Here is a 22,872-nt window from a genome sequence, read left to right on the forward strand (position 1 = left end):
CTCTTTCTCTCAGTTGCGCTCATGGGAGGTACTTTGCATCGTTGTGTTCACGGTCCCGACTCGTGAGTAAATGTTCGCCCGTGGTGCTGATTATGTGATCAAAAGCCACGTAAATATTTTTTAGCTGTGAAAACTTGACGTGACGTCACGTTGATTTATTTTGGCTATAAGTGTGTGTCTTTGTCCCTGATACATCTTGTACATATGTTAACCATGAAAATAATTTACTTTACATGCGTGTTGAGTAAAATCGTCCATTCTCGTCTCCCCAGTGCCCTGCTTGACTGACAGGAGATTTGGGTTGACTTGCCTGCCCAGGAACCAATCAGCAGCGTCTATGGGCGGGGTCGTGGTTAACCCGACTCCACCTAATGTATCCATCCAGTCGCCGTCTCTCCTACTTACTATCCAGGTTTCGGAGCTGAGCAGAATCGTGATCTCCCCGTCGTCCGCAGTCGTTTGGAACAGATCTGCAACATTTGGACACTGCAGCTTTTTTGTGGACCTCTATTATGAGAACTTTCCCATCAGCTCTTTTGATTTATTTTATTGTCATGTTTAACCATTTCCTTTATTTACGACGATAATTATTTTTGTCCTTTTCATTTTTTCTACTGCTGTTAGCCTCAATTTGTTGCTTATCACCACCAGCGTCACCTGAAAAGGGAAATCATTCCATTCCACCACTAGTCATCGGTCCCGCTTACTCTGCTGCTGCTTTGGATTTGATGCAGATATCTGGACTCAGACAAAGGGGATTTATTTTTTTTTCTTTCTACAATCAACACTTGTTTACTCTGAGGAATGTATCACGACGGCTTTGAGAGCGCGCTCTGAGCAAAGGAGAATATACGCAGCGCCTGTGAATAAACTATGCGCCTTGGCTTTGTGGAGCGGGTCTCTTCCTGACGATGCTGTAGACCGCGTCGGGGTCTGTGGTCCGCGTGCATCCCCATTGGATTGGGATACAAAACGAAGAAACGACATTTTTCGTTCGAATATATTTTTGGGACAAGTGTATTTATTTTGACAAAAACCGTGCTTCTACCCGGAGGCACACCAGTCAAAACATGGGGGACTCGATGTGGAGATATTATTTTGGAGTTCTCTTTCTTTTCTGCAAAGTACACTTGTGTCGGGCGCTCATCTTGGAGTCCATTTATTGGAACACAACAAATACCAAGTAAGTACGCACGCCCGCACACACACGCCGAACAGTCGCCAGTACTGCGCTGCGTCGTAGGAGCGACGGTCCGGCGGGCTTCCTTATAAAGATCATCATACAATGTTGCTCATGCAGCTAACGTAAATAAGTAAATATAGACAGATGGATCGATAGATTAAAAAATTAAATACCCGATGCAAAAATGACGATTCAGGAGTACATAAATACTATTTCATTCCCATCCGGTTTATCACTTGTCTCAACGTAAACGACTTCCCAATATAGGTGTGCGCATTATATTGTGGATAAGTGACGTAACGTAAATAAAAATTTCAGGGACATGATAGCGCCCGTCGCATTATCATGTATTCTTCTAGTGGTTGATATTTAGGCTATTTGCAGCGGTCGACGGCTTTGGCACGAAGTGCCGTGCTTTAGTTTGAACTATGCAGCAGACAAAGCAACATAAACTGCGGTATGCATGGCAAGTTGTAGTTGTGTTTAATTACCTATTATAATTTTTTGGCCGACCCTGGATGAGGTAGAAAACGTCACTCCAAACTATTATTCCAACTGCATAGATGCTCGCATTGCTGACTTGAAAGTGACTTAATTTGATGATAGCTTTCAATTCATTTATATTTGGTTGGAATCAAACTTTTTTTTGGTACCAGATGAGCTAAATCTCGGGCAGAAAACATTGCAGGCAGGTATAAAGTTTGCGTCGCTTTTCTCAGATGCTTTCGCTCGTGATCCACGAGAGCCACCATAATATCGTTCAGGACCATTACATTTATAACACACACGCACACGCACGCACGCATATTAAGATTATTCAAGCAAATCGAAATGATTTTTAAACACAACAAGCAAGTTTTTGTTATTGATTGTTGTGCTTGCTTATTTTTTTTTGATCACTTATAACTCCAGATGAAACCACAACAGATCACAGTTCCTTCCTTTGCCATTCAGATATTCAAAGGAAAATGCTCCTATATTTCCAGTGACTATAGATGAGAATGATTTGGCCGCAAATAGTTAAATGTACAGACACATTGTTTGATGTTTTGGGTGGGGTGCATAGAAAGTATTGTCTTGATTTAAGGAATGGGCAGAGCTTTGCGCTCTGCACGCAGCTACCTCCGGCCTCTTTCTCAATTGCTACAGCCAACTGTGTCCCAACACCTCTGTAGATAAAGAGGCTTGTCAGTTATTGATTCAAGCACTGTTCACTCACTTTGTTTATGCATCATAGCCCTTTTAGTTTTTATTTATTGCTATTCGCACGTTATTTGTTAATATGTAGTGTTTAGAAGCATGTAATTGTTTGGTATATGATCTACTAGCTTCCTTTTGAAACCGCAGACAATAAGCAATAAATTAACAGAAATCAATGTGAGTCTATTTCCAATACTTTTTATATTAATAATTTTGTGGTTTGCAGCTTTTGTTTTGAAAATGTGATGCTTGTCTGACCTTGGAATTTTAGCTCCCCCGACTACCACTAACCAGCAAACATTCCGCTGAATTAGCGTGTGCATGTGCACATTCTTTTTGTTTTGTGTGTAGTTCAGGGTTAAAAGGCCAGACTGTGATATCATTAATTGAATTACGTTTTGGGTTACTATCTCATTATATATATATATATTTCAAAATATATATATTTTATATTTATTATATATATATATATATATATATATATATATATATATATATATATATATATATATATATAATAAAAATTATATTTTCATTATAAGTAATAGAGACAGAATGAGAGTACTGCCTTGAATTTTAAATTCATAGGTTGAAATAAACACTAACAATGGCCAGAGGCTAAAACATTTAACTCGGTTTAAGATAATTTATTGAGTAAGATTACTCCCCCTCATGCACGCGCGCACGCATGCACGCACACACACACACACACACACACACACACACACACACACGCACACACGCACACACAGGGTCATTGTTGCGACCATTTTGACGTATGGAGATAGTAGAAAAAAAATACAACTAATGGCCAATTCCTTATTTAATTCTGAAGATTATGGAAAGACCTCATGCCTCTTGGATATCTCTATTTAGCACCTCAGCATTATGCTCCACAGACCTTTGTGGCTTTCACTTTGTCTCTCATTCAGTTTGTCTTGATCTGCCTCTTTGACTCTTCAAGAAGGATGAACGTTTGAAATGTGAAATCTCTAGGCCAGTCTAATGACTTTGTGTGTAGGTGGAGTAGTGGATAAAGGAAACTCAAGGCTGGCCCTATAGCTTTCTGCATGCATGCTACATGTGTGCATCTATGGAAAAAAAAGTCCGTCCACAAGGCCCATGGCTATGTCGATTAAACGCTATTGTTATGTGTATTGCCCTTATGCATGAACCTCCAAAGAAAAACAGAAAACACCCAACCTCCACATTCTTCACAAGTCTTCCTAACACGCACGCACGCACGCACGCACACACGCACGCACGCACGCACGCACGCACCTTCTAATCCATTTTGTAGTTGGGAGGGTGAAACAAAAGCAAGGCCTCCTTTACATGGTTTATGTAAAAAAAGAGCTCCCTCTTTTCCTCTGCAGTTCATTAAGAGATTACGACTAAGGCCCTTTGTGACCAGGCAGTGACGGGGGCACCTATGTGGGTTCCTTTGTTGTTTTGGGGGGTTGGACTTCTGCTTAGAGATGCAGGTCTGTCACGAATGAGTGTAAAGGGCCTTGGTTCTGAAAATTATAATGATAACCCCTTCCTTCATTGACCTTTCCTTCCAAAAAGTCCCTAACTCCAAAAATGTATCCTTTTTAGTTTCCCTTTCTCCCAGCAACTGAAAGGGAGAAGGATCTGCTATTTTTATTTAGCCACACTGGCTATCAGTAATGGTAAATATTTGCTATGGGGGAAAGTAAAAGGTCAGTTAATTAAACCATGTGGTGTTTGACGGAGTGTAAGGATTGCAAATGCAATATACATGGCTGTTTTATGATGTCAATTAGACATAATCACCAGGATCATATATTAGAACAGGGGTGGGCAAACTTTTTGACTTGCGGGCCGAATTGGGTTCTAAATTTTGACTGAGGGGCCGAACCAGGAGCAGATGGATGTAGTGTTTGTGTGAAGTAATATAAACAACCTGTAAAGGTCATTGCATAAAAGGTTTTGGCCTTTAGTAGGTAGTAAAGCATGGATATTCAAAAAAGGTTTTTTGAAAACAAATGCATTTATTAACAGCATTAAAAAAAAAACATCCCTAAAAAACTGCTATCAGTGATTCTCATAAAATACGACACTGTTATTATGAATAACAGTCTCCATCACTTCAGTGCCTGCAGGTCAGATTAATGAAAGATGTATGTTTATCTTATGAGATCACATCAAACGGCAAACATTCTGACCAAATATATCATCTTGAAGAATCGGTGAAAGCATACATCCAAATAAAGTAATCAAAACGGCAACACGGTGAGGGGTATCTGAAAATCAGAGCAGAGTTTTAACTCACAAACACCTGGTAACAGAGGTGAGGAAACGGGAAACACTTCCTTAAAGTAAGCCTTAAAGGGCTAGAGACACCGGTATATGTATAAATCGGTTTTAGTTAGCTTATGGGCTTATAAATATAAATTGACGCTCGAAACAACGAATAGGAAGCTGTTGCTCTGAAAAATATCATTTTAATTTGCCGCACAGACGAGTTTGACTGCACTGAGCCGCCAGCCGGAAGTGACGTCTCATGACGTCTCAAGTTGTACGCGTTTAGCTCCAGTGAATGTAAACAAAAAGAGAAGAGGGGCCAGCGCGGAGACGTCGGGCCAGGTTTGCGGCCAACCCAGCTTGCCTACCCGTGCCTTCCATTATCCTGGCGTACATTCGTTCGCGGGACGACAAGATGGATTGAGTTTGCCTGATAGGATCCACGAACCGGACAGTGCGTGCCTGCTGTGTGCTCGTGTTCACAGTGGCCTGGTTGACTGTCATCTTTCCGGACCCTGCTGTGCATCGGGAGCGGCTAGCGTGCTATCACTCTTATTGTTCATCTTCTTGTTTTATTTGTCCTGTGTTGTTTACTTGTATGTGCGTTGTGAACTCTGTCTTACCTTTCTGGACTCTGCTGTGCATCGGGAGCGGCTAGCGTGCTATCACTCTTATTGTTCATCTTCTTGTTTTATTTTTCCTGTGTTGTTTACTTGTATGTGCGTTGTGAACGCTGTCTTGTCACCCTGGGATAGTGAGAAACGTAATTTCGATCTCTTTGTGTGTCTTGACGTGCGGAGGAATTGACAATAAAGGAGACTTTGAGACTTTGACTTTAAAAAGTATGTCGAAGCGTGACGGGAGGGGAATTCAGAACACATGCTCAGCTCGTCGAAAAAATGCGATTTAAGAAATAAAATTAAAAATACGCCTAAAACCTAAACCAAACGCTGCAGATGTTCATTTCTTCATTCGCAGTGGTCAACTCGGCACTCTACTCTTTTTACTATGCCAACCTAACCACAGTGACGGGAGAGGCACAATTCAGAAAACGTGCTCAGCTCGTCGAGAAAATGCGATTTAAGCAATAAAATTAAAAATGCTTATAAAACCTAAACCAAACGTTGCAGGTGGTCACGTCTTCATGTGCCGAGATCAACTCGGCATTCTAAAGCCCCCAAGAGCACTTTTTACTATGCCAACCTAACCAGAGTGACGGGAGGGGCACAATTCAGAAAATGTGCTAAGCTCAGCCCAAGTGAACTGCTAGATTCATCATATTCTGCGTCAAAAGAGGTTTCTGAATCGGATAAAATGATGCTAATATTGCCGCTAGAAACGGAGCTGTCGCTATCATCTGCCATGTTGTTTGGGTTTGTTGACATCCAGATGTACAACTTGTGACGTCACAGTAATGGCGCCGCCAGTTTGGCTTCGTGCGGGACCCGATCGAAAAACTGGCATTTCATTTCAGCTTTATTCTTAGTAATCGGTGTCCATTTTTAATTTCCAATGCGGCAAATGTGTTCACTTTATACATTCTATCAAATTCTGTTCTAATTGGAAAAAAAAAAGGGATGTCTCTAGCCCTTTAAGAACTTTACAGGTTAAGATTAGTCACAAACAGGTGGTGCATCAATGTCCTTGAGCATCCTGCATTGTTTGAAAATGAGAAAGGTCGCTAGTTTCAATCCCTGCTATTTGTACAGATCATATTTAAAATGCATTTTTTTACAACAAACTTGAAAGCCTCCCCTTCATTTTCAGTGGGAACAGTGTTGTTGGTCTCCCTTTTTTTGCTAGTGTGTCATAGTCTGGAGTAAAATTTGTTGTGGCAATTCTTAGGAGAGATCCGAGGTGTTGGTCCGTTTATCTAGATCTGTGATGTTCATGTGGCTGAACGTCACGTCGCGTACGTCGAGCCAAATTGGCCACTCTTTTTAAACACTCGGCACTCAGTGTCCACCTTTCTTTTCCTCGGGCCACTCATTTTAATGGAAGGATTCCAGGGGAAGGTTTGTGGGTGGCTTTAGCGTAAAACTGTATCCAAAAGCTCGGCGTGCAAATTACAAGAATGCTGTCGTCACAGCCCACGCTCTAAATTCGGCACTGATACAAATAGAGCGCGAGTGCGCCATTTCCGTACTACTGAGTACGTACACGCACTTGTGAGTGTGCACCGAGCTTTCTGACACAGCTTCCGGTAGTAAATGCGCAGGCGAGTGGTTCCCCATCTACTGGGGAAACGCAGTCATTGCAGGCAAAATGACCGAAAAAAATCGTTTAATAATACAATTTATTTAGGGTTGGCGGGCCGGATTAAATGGTCCCGTGGGCCGGATGTGGCCCACGGGCCGTAGTTTGCCCATACCTGTATTAGAACAAAGAAAACCAAAGCAAAATGAAACAGAGCAAGAAAAGAAAGCATTGGGGCCCCTTGGAAAGAGGAGGGTAATTATGTCTCGGGCTGCTCTGATCTCGTAGGCCTGGATTACTGGATGAAAGGTGCAGTGAGTGCAGACAGAGCCAGAGAGGACAAGATGGGGATGGGTGACAGTCAGCATAAAGACCTCTGTCCCTTTGGCCAACAGAGGGCGAAAGCTGCAGCGCTGCAAATAATTGAGGGTGGATTAACCTTCGCTATATCTTGGCTTGCCCTCTTTGTCCATTGCCTGAATGAAACCTTGCATTGCAGCTGCGATTCAGAGTCAAACAGTTGCTTTTGAGCAGTGGAAAATAGTCACCATCTTCACTTTGAGGCCATAGGAAGAGAATGGAGGGGAGATTTCGAAAAAGGATTACACAAGGGTGGGTGTTGTTTTTTGTAACACAACAATCCATTGTTTTAAATTGATTGCTTGATAAGGTACTTCACTTTCCACCACCTCCCGAAAACATTTTAACACATACACATCAAACCTGGGGGTGAAAAGGTGCTAAAACAAACAGAGGACACCCAAGCAAATGCTCTTTCATGTCTCAAATTTAACCTAAACTAGCAGGGATTGCGACCATTTGGCAGATGTAATTTAAGCAACAGAATGGCTTAAAATATATTGTGCCAAATGCTGTAAGATTTGAAGATTTGCAAGTGATTTTGTCAATAGACTGGCAACCTTCTCAGTATTATTCAAGCTTCTTTTTCCTGACAAAGGAAATTACTTGGAGTTGTTGATGCCTGTGTACAGAAACAAGAGCAATATGGCTCCTCTGTTGACTTGATAGATGGCAGGATTAATCTTCACCAACTTCAAAATTTTGATCTGTGTTGCTTGGGGTGGGAATCACTTGCCACGTCTATGATTCAATACGATTATGATTCAGAAGGAAGAAGAAAACAAAGGAGAAGAAGGCAAAGAAGAATACCATAGGTATACAACCGCTAGTGTTTGTTTGGCTTCATTCATTAAAACCTATTGATTTTTTTTTTGTTATTTTAAGGAAGATTGCTTTGCTATGATACAAGCCACATGTGTCATTTTATAACTGGGGCTTTAACAATGAACCATCACAGTAAAATGACAATGCATTGATGCTTATGCTGGTGGCTGCCTGACTGATGAATACACTCCTGAATAAAATTTCAAGACCAGTTAAAAATTGTGTGAATTTGCATTTTGCACTTTTGGATCCTAAAAAGATTCTAAGTAAAGGTTCAGAATGTATCCAGAAAAAATGGGAACAAGAGACTAAAAAGTGTGAGCATCCAATTGATTGAAAACAACAATTTAACTGAAGGAGGCTGTTGATCAGCTGATCAAAAGATTAAGACCACGGCTCCAACATGCCCCACCCCCCAAGAAATCTCCTTGGCAGAAATTAAACTGTCAAAATCTGACTGACTGTATAGCTCTACCGTTACTCAAAAATTTGTTTTGGCATGCTGGATGCAAGTGTCTAACAAAGTCTCTGTCTGGCAACCAGTGCGAGTGAGAAGACCTACGGAAAAGAACACTGCCTGCATGGCAAGCAAAATCAAGTGACTTACATGACCTGTTTCAATCATAACATAATCTATTACTTCTACCTCTAAGTGGTTGTTGAAGTATCATTATTTTATACCTATGGTCTTCAATTTCTAGCAGTTGTTAATTGTCATCAACCAATATAAGTTTTAAATAGTTCCTCTGCAAGCCTGAAAACAGCTTATTTTGACTAGGGGGTATGTATGTTTGCATGTTCTCCCCGAGCCCGCGTGGGTTTTCTCCGGGCACTCCGGTTTCCTCCCACATCCCAAAAACATGCTTGGTAGGCCGATTGATCACTCCAAATTGTCCCTAGGTGTGAGTGCGTGTGCGAATGGTTGTTTGTCTCTGTGTGCCCTGCGATTGGCTGGCAACCGGTTCAGGGTGTCCCCCGCCTACTGCCCGATGATGGCTGGGATAGGCTCCAGCATGCCCGCGACCCCCGTGGGGACTAAGCGGTTCAGAAAATGGATGGATGGATGGTATGTATATCTTACTACAGTCAGAAATCATCCTAGAAATAGAACAAAGTGAATGTATGGAAGAGTTAAAAATGAGATAATGGAGAAGTAATGGTACGTTTTAGAAAACAGGCAAGGGTGGAGCAGCTGCACAATAAGGGAGGTGCATAACAAATGAATCACTGGTGACACCTCGCAATCTCACAATTTTACATTGTTTATTGTTGTTATATATTGACTTTTTTGCCCTCCCCGAAAAATCTTATTAACTATTTCATTGTGAATATTTGTATAATGCTGCACATTATATCTTTCTGTAAGTTTATGAAATGTTTTTTTTTTATATTTGGGCTGTTCAGATAACACAGGAAGTAGCCTGTTTGACTATGACAAAAACAGGATAAAAAAAGAGACGGGCGCATGAGACAATGAAGTTTTCTTTGGCTCTTTTTTGTCTGCTGTGTGCGTGTTAAGCTTCTCTCCGTTATCATTGGAAATGTTTGATCTCTTGCATGTTGCCTATTTCCTGCCAAGATAGCATTCATGCTAACTGGGCAAGAGTCTGACAGCACCAATGATTGTCAAAAAGTTTGCAATGAAACGTCTTATCAGCAAAGACCTTTTCCTGTCATGAAGCAATTGGAGCTGGGCGACCAAATGCAGTTTGGACCAGGGTTTATTGAACGAACTCAAAAGACAAACTATAGTTGCTCGACTAGGAACGTGAATAACAGAACAGACTAGAGACTAGAAACAAGAAGACGACAGACGAGAACAATCCAACAGGGAGTGACACGCAGACAGGGCTTAAATACATGACAGGTAACGAGAGGCAGGTGATGGCGATTACATAGATTGTGAGCACAGGAGGGGAGGGGCGAGCACACAGACTATGACATTAAAACAAGGAAACAAACTGTGACAGATCTTGACATTTCCCTTCGTGCATGTACACAGGATGTTGATTGATATCCAGGTCTGTAATGTGAGAATGTTGTGATTTTCAACAATGTTTGTTAAAGGCTTCACATGTCAAGCAACTCATAGATCTAAGCTGTAGGATTTTTCATATATTTTTTATACCAATATACTGCCTCTTTTTGTCCTAGTGTGTCCATCACTACTTTGCCACTGAGTGTGTCCTCAAGGGTAGGAAAAATATCCACTCGGCCTACTTAGCTGTTGTGCTTGACTGTATTCGTTCTTCATGTGTATGTAGCATGCAAGCACATGTGTACTCGTGCCCATGCGATTGCCAGAAGCCACAAAAAGATGATGCATACTCTTTAGAGAGGGAAGGAGAAAATAATGTTGTAATGATGTAAAGTTGTGCATCTGTTCTTTTGTAAGTGACAGATACTATGTCAGTGCTGAAGAGGTGTGGAAAACAAGTGTTATTGCAAGAATCACAATTTGTATTTCATATTATTCTGCATTGATTCACCCCCCCCCCCCCCCTTCAATTTAATTATGTGTTGTTTTTTAATTATGAATTGTCCTTTCCTTGCCACATGTCCCATGCATGATGACTGCTGCATTGCGGGGGCTGCTTTTGTAGTAAAAAAAAAAAAAAAAAAGGATAAGCTTTGCTGTTCAGTCTGGGAGTTGAGGAAATTTCATTCTTTCAGGAAGTTAATTCAAAGTTCAAAGATATATGCAAGGTCATCCCAGCACTTTAAATTTTATTTAACATTAAAAAACATACAGACGCATAGATTAAGACAACAATGACTACAATTTACAATTTATACTACCCTCAGCAGGATCCTCAAGGGTGCATGGGAGTTCGCTCAACCAGTCCACATGTGTTTTGTGGACTTGGAGAAGGCGTTCGACCATGTCCCTCGGAGGTTCTGTGGAGGGTGCTTCGGGAGTACGGGGTGCCGAGACAACTGATAGGGGTGGTTCGGTCCCTGTATCATCGATGCCAGAGTTTGGTCCGCATTTCTGGCAGTAAGTCGGACTCTGTACCGGTCCTTCGTCGTGAAGAGAGAGCTGAGCCAAAAGGCAAAGCTCTCAATATACCGGTTGATCTACGCTCCTACCCTCACCTATGCTGACGAGCTATAGGTCGCTACTGAAAGATCCTGGATACAAGCGGCCGAAATGAGTTTCCTCCGCAGGGTGTCCGGGCTCTCCCTTAGAGATAGGGTGAGAAGCTCGGTCATCCGGGAGAGACTCGGAGTAGAGCCGCTCCTCCTCCACGTAGAGAGGAGCCAGATGAGGTGGCTCAGGCATCTCACCAGGATGCCTCCTGGACGCCGGGCATGTTCCGGGCATGTCCCTCCGGCAGGAGACCCCGTGGACGACCCAGGATGCGCTGGAGAGACTATGTCTCTCAGCTGGCCTGTGAACGCCTTGGGATCCCCTGGATGAGTTGGACGAAGTCGCTGGGGAGAGGGAAGTCTGGGAGTTCCTCCTAAAGCTGCTGCTCCCGCGACCCGACCCCGGATAAGCGGAAGAAGATGGATGGATGGATGGATGGATGGATGGATGGATGGATGGATGGATGGATGGATGACTATAATTTCACAAAACTGTTTAAAAATACATACAAATAGAAATAATCTGCAATCTTTTTGCTGTAGACAATTATTATTCTTTTTTCTTGTTTAAATGCATCAAATGATCCATTCATGACCTTCGGCAAGGTACATTTATGGTTACAGTCTAAGTCTCAGAAATATTGATTCCATTCCAACTTTAAGGCAAATAATAATATATTGGTCACTTATCATTTTAAAAAAACATGAAAGCACATGCAGTAATGTTTTCAGCAGGAATATTTTTGTGCTTGATACCTATCTTGCTGGCATCAGGCCAAAACCTAGTCACATTTTGGTGAATTCCATATTTTACAAAAATGTTTGTCGCGCAACATGAGTTTTCATCAAATGGCGGCACGTCTGTCATCGCGACCGGTGTTGTGACCGGGGTTGCCAAAGCCTTTTCCCCCGCCTATTTTAGCCTCATTTACAGTGTGTTTAGCTGGGCTTTATTTTGAAGTCTTAGAAGCGAAAACCTGGCATTGTTGAACTGTAAATTGCCTTTCAAAACTATTCAATGGCCCCAAAATGAGGGCGTTCACATAAACGTCCACGGAGCAAAAATGCGCTACGTTCAGTTCACGTTCATCCAAAATATGAACGAGTTCATGAACCTCCGTTCATTGAACGCGTTAAGAGACAACACCGCCTATTAAATATGGCCTGGATCTCCACTCTCCACACACGCGGGGCACCGCGGTTGAGTTGCGCATGCACGTCTCATAACGGAAACACCAAATAGGCGATATGCACTTACGTCACAGATTGGGGCGGCCATTTTTGTTTGAGTGGCAAAAAGCCTTGTCCGCTGCCACTGGACTCGTGAGGATGGCGGCCTGGGTGGGTGTCATGAGTGATTATTTCGTCCTGTTGGACCAAGAAAGCCGTAAGAGATACATTGAGAAGTTGAAAAAATATAACATTCGTGTTTTTCAGACAAGCTTGATATAAAAATGGAAACTGGCGGATCCAGTTTGGTGTTTCAGGTGGGGCCGAACTGATCTTTGGGTGTATCCGCCAGTGACAATGGATAAATCTGACTTATAATTGTAGATATGTGAACAATCTAATTATTAGTAACTAGCAATTGGACAAACATACTGTAATGAAGCCGTGTAATTATGCATTCCTTAGGTCATGGACGAGTAGCACCAAGAAAAAGGAGTAATCTTATCCAAGCAATACCTCACAGATGAATGTTGACGTCAATAAAACAAAATTACGTACCTCCTGCAAAGTGATCTGAGCAGATGTAAGAATGGATAGTTGGCTTCCAAAGCTTGGAGCTGTTGCGACCATGTTCCGCCCTATGAAGCGCCGCCACCCAGCTATCCTTTCTGGTCTAGGCACATCCTATGGTCAAAGTTGCACCGTAACAATTCTGCCACGATTTGCCACCGATAAAATGCTAAAAAAATGCCCCAGTACACGTATCTCTAAAGCTCAATCCAGCCTTGGCCCTATTAGCGCCACCCAGCGTCCGCCACTTTTTGCCACCCAAACAAACCGTCAGCCGATCTGTGACGTCACGTGCATATCCCCTATAGTCGTTTGTTCTCAATTATATGAATTGAGTTGATGATGAATGAGCTCGTCTGGAGCCAAAATTGTGTTTATGATTAAAATTTGATTAATTGAGCAGCCCTAATGTCTAATGCAGTGGTCCTTAAACTGGGTTCGATCGAACCCTTGGGGTTTGGTGAGTCGGTCTCAGGGTTTCGGCAGAGCCTCCACTGCGGAGGTCCGAACACACCTGATGTCTTGAATTTGAATTTTTATTTTTTTATTTTTCACTAAAGAGGGGTTTGGTGAATGCGGATATGAAACTGGCAGGGTTTGGTACCTCCAACAAGGTTAAGAACCACTGGTCTAATGTTATTATCTCCTTATGTGTGCTGATTTAATTCTGCAAAATGACTGACGCATATACATCTTTTAATGCACACGGCTGAAAATGTGTTTAAGGCCATAAATATGTTTACAGGACAATCATTTATTTAAATGTATTTTTTGCATGTGTGCATTTAGTTGTTTAGAGTAGCATCTGTGGGTAGCATTCCCGATTAGATTGATTTAACCTGAGGACACAGCAAATAAAGATTCAAGCTGAATTTTATAACGTGGACGAGAATATGTGCGTCACGGATCGGGATGGAGCAGGGCGACCAAATGCAGTTTGGACCAGGGTTTAGTGAGGGGAAAGGTAGTTGGAAGGGAGGATGAGGGGGAACAGACGGACAAACTAACATAACAACCTAACACAACCAACAACATAATAACTGGAGTGACCGACAGACTGGATAACTGAAACGGAACTGACCGACAGCGACGTGAGACAGGAGACATCAATGATCCGACAAGGGAGTGAGGGGCAGACAGGACTTAAATACAAAACAGGTAGCAAGAGGCAGGTGACTGTGGTTATATTGATTGAGGTAACACAGGAGGGGAGGGGCGACTCAAACAGAAACCACGGCAACATACACATAACAAAACAACCGGGGACGAGTCGTGACAATATGTATTGTTGGAATGCTGTAGGGCTTCTCGATACTCCGGACTAAATGGCACTATTATTTTACTTTTGGGAAATATTTAGGGAAATTCAATTACACTCTCAGACAAAGCCCTCCAGGCTTCCTGCCGAGGAGTTCCTGTGACTGTTGCTGTTGTTGAAATGTTGCCTCACATTCCAAGGCTTTTCTTTTTTTCAGTTTTGTTGGTGCCTGCCTCCCATTACTTATGTGTTTTTTACACGCCTTTCTTGTCACTCATTTACTTATATATATATATATATATATATATATATATATATATATATATATATATATATATACATATATATATATTTATATATATATATATATATATATTTATATATATATATAAGTAGTTTAGTCCACGTATATTTCCACAATGTTGAATAAAATGCATATTTGCTTACATTTATCAGGGGTGAATGAGGGTGAATTTATTTGCACTTGCACATTTGCCCAATCCTACCAGAACTTTTGCCATAATGCTTTGTCATTGAAAATTCAGGACATAGTCACTAATTACAATAATGGTATTTGACGGTGATGATTTTTACAATTTAAGTCCGACAAACACTGCAAAATACTATACACAATGTATGTCTGGTGATGTGAAATAAAGAGGTTCTGTCCTTTCTTTATTCTTTCAGATTTGTGCCAGGTCAAGGTGTGGTACTTTACCCTCAGATTGGGGATAAATTGGACATTGTGTGCCCTCGAGTGGATGGTGGGGTCGGTGAGGGAGTGGAGTATTACAAGGTATATATGGTGCCCAGAGAGCAGCTAGAGAGTTGCACCATCACCAAGGCTGACACACCGCTGCTCAACTGTGTCAAACCTGACCAGGACGTAAAGTTCACCCTCAAGTTTCAGGAGTTCAGTCCCAACCTTTGGGGTTTGGAGTTCTTCAGGGGAAAAGACTATTACATCATCTGTAAGTATCAGTAATATATGCACTGTGATCTCTTTAAATGTTTGTTCATGTTAACTGCCCTTAAGATTAGTTTAGCGACAGTGTCTCATCCAGTTTGTTTGGGTGTGTAATTTACTTGATAGTTCCACATTATATTTAGGGCCAGTCCACGGTGCTGATTACCTGCGATGTACTAACATCCTCAGGGAAATTTTGACAGAGTTTAGTGAAGGCCTCCTGGGTTGTAATATGGGAGGTGGACTGAACCATCTGTGCTGTGCAAATGGGGGTTTATTGAAGATAAGACCATCTGTGAAGCTGTGCCACTGCCAGCTGTGTGCTGTCACTGTTGAGGAAGGCAATAATTCTTACTCTTCAGAAGGAAGGGGAATCAGAAATGTTGTGTTCAGATAGGGAAACAATTGCTGGAAATACTACATAATCCAAACAGTGTCCAATTATAATGTACAATTTAAACTAGAAGTGAGTTTAGAAACCTCATGCAGTAACTGGCTAATGCTTGCACCTATTTCCTTCAGGTGCAAATTTTGGCAAGCTTCTTTAAAACAAACAAGTGTCCCTTGTTGTGCTATTTGTATTGTCACATACATCAAACTTCATGAAATCGAGCCTTAAGCTTATATGGTTTTGCAAGTGAGAGTTAGAGACATTGTCGGTCAGCTTTTTCACAGACACACTCAATTCAATCATGTCTGATGCTGAACTAAAATGGTGTGTGGGTGTGTGTGCGCGTGTGTGTGCGCATGTGTGTGTGTGTGTGTGTGTGTGTGTGTGTGCGTGTGTGCGTGTGTGTGCGTGTGTGTGCGTGTGTGTGCGTGTGTGTGTGTGTGTGTGTGTGTGTGTGTGTGTGTGTGTGTGTGTGTGTGTGCGTGTGTGTGTGTGTGTGTGTGTGTGTGTCTGTGTGTGCGCTCAAAGATTTAAGAGGACCACAAGCTCAATTACCCATTTCTTACCTCCTCCCAAACTTGCTTCACCCAAACGTTGAGGTTAAATATTGATGCGTCAATATTGGCGTTTAGGTCTGATGCTTCTACGAGAATGATCTGCCTGGATTTCTGCCACAAAATCAGTTTAGGATTAGAGATGACGTAGCAGGTTTAAATTTAGATAAAGGTGAATTTAAATGAGTAAGTGATAAAGATGTGTCACATGTACACGTAGAAGCGTAACAGATGTGAGGCGATGGTGAATATCATCCCAATGCTTAGGGTGCAGCCTGGAGCAGCTTCTCTGTGCACACTGTTCAGATGTATGCTTAGTATGGCAACAACAAACATCCCCTTGGCTCTACCTCGCCATAGATAATATTTCTCAGCTTTATCACAGCATGAACAAAGAATAATTTTCAATTTCCACTAGTGTTACACAAAATACATCTGCCAACTGCATCGGTCAGTTTGAATGTGAAACAAAGGGTTTTCAATAACTGGTTTTATATTCCATGCAAACCTCTGCCTATCAACAGTAATTACGCTATACGCAAAGATGTAGCTTGAGGTGTACATCAGGAGATCCCACATTGAGGTCTTAATGGGGAAAGGGAACAATATTGTAAAGTGTGATGAAGCTAGTGTTCCCATTTTTGTGCCTAGTCTTGTATTTGCCAAAATATTCTGCCTGGTTTCCGTTTAGTGTACGGCACCATGATGGGAACTGGTGATGTCCATTCTCAGTAGCTCACACTCAAGATTTACTGCAAGGATTTGATTAGGCTTTAGGAGAGAGCACTTGATACATAATTAATTAACCAGCGTTTAATCCTCCATGTCCTCTCTCAATTGCCAAGGAACTCACATCAAATCAAAAGATCTGGATCTCAACCAATTGGATTAGTGCTGCTTTATGTTGATAAACTGTGCAAAGGCTAGAATTATAATACATGGATAAGATACACAATCAATTCAAACAAATTGATTCAAGTACATCCACACTGTTTTTTTCAATGTGTTTTTGACAGACATTCAAGTCTATTTCCTGTGCTAAAAATAAATCGAGTCTTTTGTGTTTGTGTATGTGTGTGTGTGTGTGTGTGTGTGTGCGTGCGTGCGTGTGTGTGTGGGTGTGGATGTGTGTGTGCGTGTGCGTGCGTGCGAGCGTGGCATGCATGCGTGCGTGTGTGTGAGCCGTCTGCTTGACACGTGTAGTGTTGCATCTGTCCAACAGGCAGCATTATGTCTGCAGATATTTCTGTCACTGTGCCTACAAGTGTGCACGATGTGCTTTCATGCATGGCTGTGTCCGTGAATGTGTCTTTAAGTGGCTGTGCTTGCTGCTCCAGTTAGGAGCAAATGAATTTGATGTGATAGTTTGTGGCAGCATCGCCTGAAGATCAGAGCCTTGTATGAAAGATGACGCTACATGAGCAAAAATGGCGAATGATAGAGATAGAGGTGAAAGACATAGACAGTGAAGAGAAATAGACAGTGAAGTCGATTGACAGAGGTTAAAAACAACAAAAAAGCAAAACAATAGACAGCAAATCCAGTATTTTTCAGACAGAAATAAATAGTTAACATATTCCAGTGAAAATAATTGTTTGATTGAAACACACACGCGTGAATTTTCACTAATTAAATGTTTCATCATCAGTACAATGCAACTTTTGTTGTACTGCGCATTTTGCTACAGCTGATGCTGTAACAAAGCACTTCACATATAGCAATGGGACAATCACAAAGACAGTGAAAACAGTCAATTAAACACAAATTAACATATACTAGCAGAACAGTAAGTCAGTCAAAAGCCTAATAATAAAAATGGCTCTTCAAACAAGTTGAACGTTGAGGGGGCTTGTCTAACATACCATGCAGAAACGAGCTGGAGGTCATTCCGGAGGGAAGGACCGGCACCAGAAAAGGCTCGATCCCCTCTGAGGCTCCGCTGAGTCTTCAGCACTTGCAGGAGCATCTGGTCTGCAGCCCTTACCGGGCAGGTGGTAGGGGTGGAGGAGCTTAGAGAGGTTAGCTGGGGCAAGGCTATTTAACGATTTGAAACCAAATGGCAGTATCATAACATGCACTCTAAAATGTATTGGGAGCCAGTGAGGGAGGCCAGAATTGGGGTTATGTGCTCCCTCCTACGAGCTCCAGTTATCAGGCGAGTGTCAGCATTTTGGACAAACTGGAGACGCTTGAGGGATGACTGGCTGACTCCGAAGTCGAGTGCATTAGAGTGCAGTCTAGTCGAGATATAACGAAGGCATGGATCACTATTTCTAAGTGCTGTTGAGAAAGAAGGTGGCTCAGCCAACCTCCTAACATGAAATAAGATGGATTTGACAACAGCAGTGATTTGGCATTCCAATTTAAATTTATTGTCCAATTTAAAACCAAAATTCAAGACTAATGGTTTAAGATAAGACTCTAGGCAGCCCAGGTCAACAGGGTGGGATGTACATGGGCCACTGAGACCAAAAACCATAATTGCTGTTTTAACTTCATTGAAATTTAGGAAATTCAGTGACATCCAGGCTTTGAGTTCTCCCATGTCAGAGAACATGTCCTTTTTGCTCTGCGGGACATAGATCTGTCATCTGCATAGCAGTGAAAGGAAATCAAACTATCAAACTACATACAGGCTTAAACCATCTAAACAAAATTTTATTTGGTGGTGGATCTGTGGAAAAAATCTCAAATGATTGGATTTGAGACTGTGATTATGTGATTATTAGCATATACAGCAATTGACAAATCCAGGGCGCTTGCTTGGAGCACACACACATATGTTGAGCTCTTGTTTTTTGAAATAAAGAGCCGGTTACCAAACCCACATCTTGCCTGGTACTTTGGTAACGCTACAATATAGTTATATACGTAGATCTATGGAATAATTGGAGCCGCAACTGACGACAAGTCTGACGTCAGTGGCTTATGTTCCGGAGTCAACAGCTGTTTTTTCTTTCTTTCTTTTTTTTTTTTTTAAGTGACACATAGGACAAAGATTTCGATGGATTTAATGATGTGGAATAACATGGATGGTTCGATAAAATTGTTGTTTATATCAGTGGATCGGTTGGTTACGTGTCAGAAATATTTTCGCGGACCGGCTTTTATATAAATAAATAATACATCTATATAGATAAATAATAGATTTATAATAAATATATAAATATGATGAAATAAAATGATATGACTGGCATAAAAACAAGTATAAACGACATTAAAATAAAACTCACAATTACGTTGAATTAGTGGGAGCACTGAGCTTGTTTCTCAGAAACGAGCTGGTCTCATCTAGGCGTACTAATCGGAGACAATGACACCCGAAGTGGTTAAGGTTTGTCTTTTAATATAGGATGCTCCATGTGCCGAAGCACTTTTGAAGGCTTCATTGCCTTGTGAGCTAGCCTGTCGCCACATATTATGCAGAGTGGGCTTGGTGCGTCAGTCACCTGTGGCGATAAATCCATATTTTAAGTAGGACTCTAGAAACCTTCTTTTAAATGCAGCTTTCCTTTTCTTAGAAGTTGTAGCCTCATTGGACTTTTTTCCCTTTCCGAAGAAGCTTTCCAAACATCTCTGTTTCTTGTTCATATTTGCTTGCTTCGCGGGCTCGACTGAGGTGGCATGACATGTGACCGAGACGAGCACCTTGACCTGAACCGACGAATGTAATTGGGAGAGAATCACAAATGTTTAATTATTTTTCAAAATAAATTTTTACTCATTTTTGCTTGCTTTGCGGGCTCGACTGGGGAAGCATGTCACATGACCGGGATGAACGTCGTGACCTGAATTGATCATCGATAAAATATATATAAATTTTTCTGTGCGGCTTGGCGGCCCGTTACCAAGTGACCCACGTACCGGTCCACGGACCGGGGGTTGGGGACCCCTGGTTTATATTATAGTTTGATATATAGTTTATATATACCGTATTTGCCGGTGTATTGGTCGACCTTTTTCGATCCAAAATCGACCGAAAAAAATCGACCTCGACTTATACACCGAGTCATAAAATTTAACTTCGTATTCATCGCTTCAAATGTGATGGTAACCAAGGCCGTTTCTCATGCATCTCATCCGCTCGGCAGGGGCTATTTTCGGCCACTCGGCGCGTGCGCACGGCCTCCCGGATGTGCCGGGCGGCGTGCGCGAGTGCGCGGCCCGCTGGAAGTCGAATGAGGCTCCGCGATCTCCTCCGCGGTGCTTATAAACAGCCGATCCGCTCGGCGGGGGCTATTTTCGGCCACTCGGCGCATGCGCACGGCCTCCCGGATGTGCCGGGCGGCGTGCGCGAGTGCGCGGCCCGCTGGAAGTCGAATGAGGCTCAGCAATCTCCTCCGCGGTGCTTATAAACAGCCGATCGTCTCGGCGGGGGCTATTTTCGGCCACTTGGCGCGTGCGCACGGCCTCCCGGATGTGCCGGGCGGGTACGCGAGCTCGCCGGCCGCTGGAAGTCGAATGAGGCTCCGTGATCTCCTCCGCGGTGCTTATAAACAGCCGATCCGCTCGGCGGGGGCTATTTTCGGCCACTTGGCGCGTGCGCACGGCCTCCCGGATGTGCCGGGCGGGTGCGCGAGCTCGCCGGCCGCTGGAAGTCGAATGAGGCTCCGCGATCTCCTCCCCGGTGCTTATAAAGTGCCGATCCGCTCGGCTTGGAGCTATTTCCGGCCTCCCGTTGGTGCCGGGCGGCGTGCGCGAGCTCGCCGGCCGCTGGAAGTCGAATGAGGCTCCGCGATCTCCTCCGCGGTGCTTATAAACAGCCGCATGCGCACGGCCTCCCGGAATTTGAACACATTTCGTCAATAAATTTCACATATTGAATTTTGAAGTTTAATATAATGCAACAATTGAGCTCGACTTATACAAAGGATATATCATAAAATCGTAAATTTCCGTCGAATTTTAGGGGGTCGACTTATACACCGAGTCGACCTGTACACCGGCAAATACGGTAGTTATATGGGCCTGTGGAATAAGTTGAACTGCAACTGACGTCAGTGGCGCACCGCACACACTTCCGGGGTTAGAAGCGCCGGTGTTTACACAAAGGACGAAGATTCCAATGGATTTAATGATTTGGAATGACACGGATGGTTCGATAAAATTGTTGTTTGTATTACTGTTATTTGATATATAGTTTATATCTAGTTACATGGGCCTGTGGAATAATTTGAACTGCAACTGACGTCAGCGGCGCGCCTCACACGCGGCGTTGTTTACACAAAGGACGAAGAATTCGATGGATTTAATGATTTGGAGTGACACAGATGGTTTGATAAACGTGTTATAGTTATTTGAATCACTGTTAATGTTACGTCAGGCCCGTTCTCAGCTTCTCGTTTGTGTTTATGTCACGTTAGCATACCGTATCGTTTAGCCTGTTGTTGCTGGTTCATGTCTGTTCTTGGTGTTGGATTTTTTCAAATAAATTTCCCCCAAAATGCGACTTAAACTCTAGTGCGACTTATATATGTTTTTTTCCTCTTTATTGTGCATTAAATGGCCGATTCGACTTGTACTCCGGAGCGACTTTTAGTCTGAAAAATACAGTAGATCCATCCATTTATCCATCCAGCCAACAAATTACCAAATATTTTTTTAAGAGTCAGAGATGAGTTGAAGCCATCTCAACTGAATTTGGGTGAAAGGCAGACCATAGTCTGGACTGTTCACCAACCAATCAGTCACAGGGAACAATAACACTAATAAAAGAATAAATTGGATAATATTCAACAGCATGAAAGAGAGAATAGTAATGACATTAAATATGGTAGACGTGTTAATATGCAACCAAAAATAAGTGTATATGGTTGTACTGCATGTTGCTGTTGGTGTTATGGCCGCATAACATACCAAGAGAGCACTTAAGTCACTTAACATTACCTGTTCAGACCTGCTGTCGTAGTTTTCCTGATGCCATCTTTTTCTAGCAACAGCTTTTTTCACCATTGTGTGTGCATGCAAAAACGTGAATAATTTCCAACCTCTAAACTTCCAACCAAATTGAAAGTTTTAATAAATTAGGGCGGACGTCTGCTGGTCGGTTGGTCGAATTGTTGGTCAACAAGCCAATGTCGGACCAAATTCTTCCTGGTCTCTGCGACAGAATTGTCACGGTCGGGTGTAGCATGGAGCAGGACGACCAAGTGCAGCTTGGACCAGGGTTTATTGAAGCAACTCAAAAGGCAAACTGACATGACTTAACAAACAATAACTTGACTGACTGACCGGGACGTGAAACAAGAAGACAGCAGGACATGACGGCATCAAGACAGTACGCCAACACCGAACGACAGCAACCAAAACCATAACCAAAACCAACCAATACCAATGATCCGACAGGGAGAGAGGGGCAGACAGGACTTTTATACACGACAGGTAACGAGAGGCAGGTGGGAACAATCACACTGATCATGGGCACACAGGAGGGGAGGGGCGAGCACACAGACAGAAACCAAGACAGACACACAGTGGAGCAGTTGGGGGCGAGACGTGACAAGAATCCCCAGCAAACAGTTTGTCACAAATAACAACACCAACCCATCATCTCAAAAATCATGTTAAATTGCTAATTAAGGACACAAAAATTATAATAATAATAATCATAATAATAACAATTATTATGAGTATTATTATAATTATACTACTACTACTACTACTAATAATAATAATAATAATTATTATTATTATTAATATTATCATTATTATTATTATTATGGCAGCTCTCATATGACATCATCTCATGGCGCCAGCTCCTCTCAACATTCATGAAATAATAACAAATGGAAACCTGAATAAGTCACATGTTCATTTTGAGCATTTTCTCTAAATTCACTT

At 42.3% G+C, this 22,872-nt stretch overlaps 1 protein-coding gene across 1 annotated transcript in view; it reads left to right on the forward strand.

The window, feature by feature from the left end:
- Positions 1-399: 399 nt before the first annotated feature.
- The window catches only part of efnb2a (ephrin-B2a), a 33,794-nt gene continuing 11,321 nt past the window's right edge, over positions 400-22,872 (forward strand). The window contains exons 1-2 of the mRNA XM_049729160.2: positions 400-1,183; positions 14,808-15,091. Coding sequence (XP_049585117.1) covers positions 1,071-1,183; positions 14,808-15,091 — 397 coding nt within the window. The 5' untranslated portion in view covers positions 400-1,070. The remainder of the gene's footprint in view (positions 1,184-14,807; positions 15,092-22,872) is intronic.

Source organism: Syngnathus scovelli, chromosome 8, assembly GCF_024217435.2.
Source record: "Syngnathus scovelli strain Florida chromosome 8, RoL_Ssco_1.2, whole genome shotgun sequence".
NCBI classification, from domain to species: domain Eukaryota; kingdom Metazoa; phylum Chordata; class Actinopteri; order Syngnathiformes; family Syngnathidae; genus Syngnathus; species Syngnathus scovelli.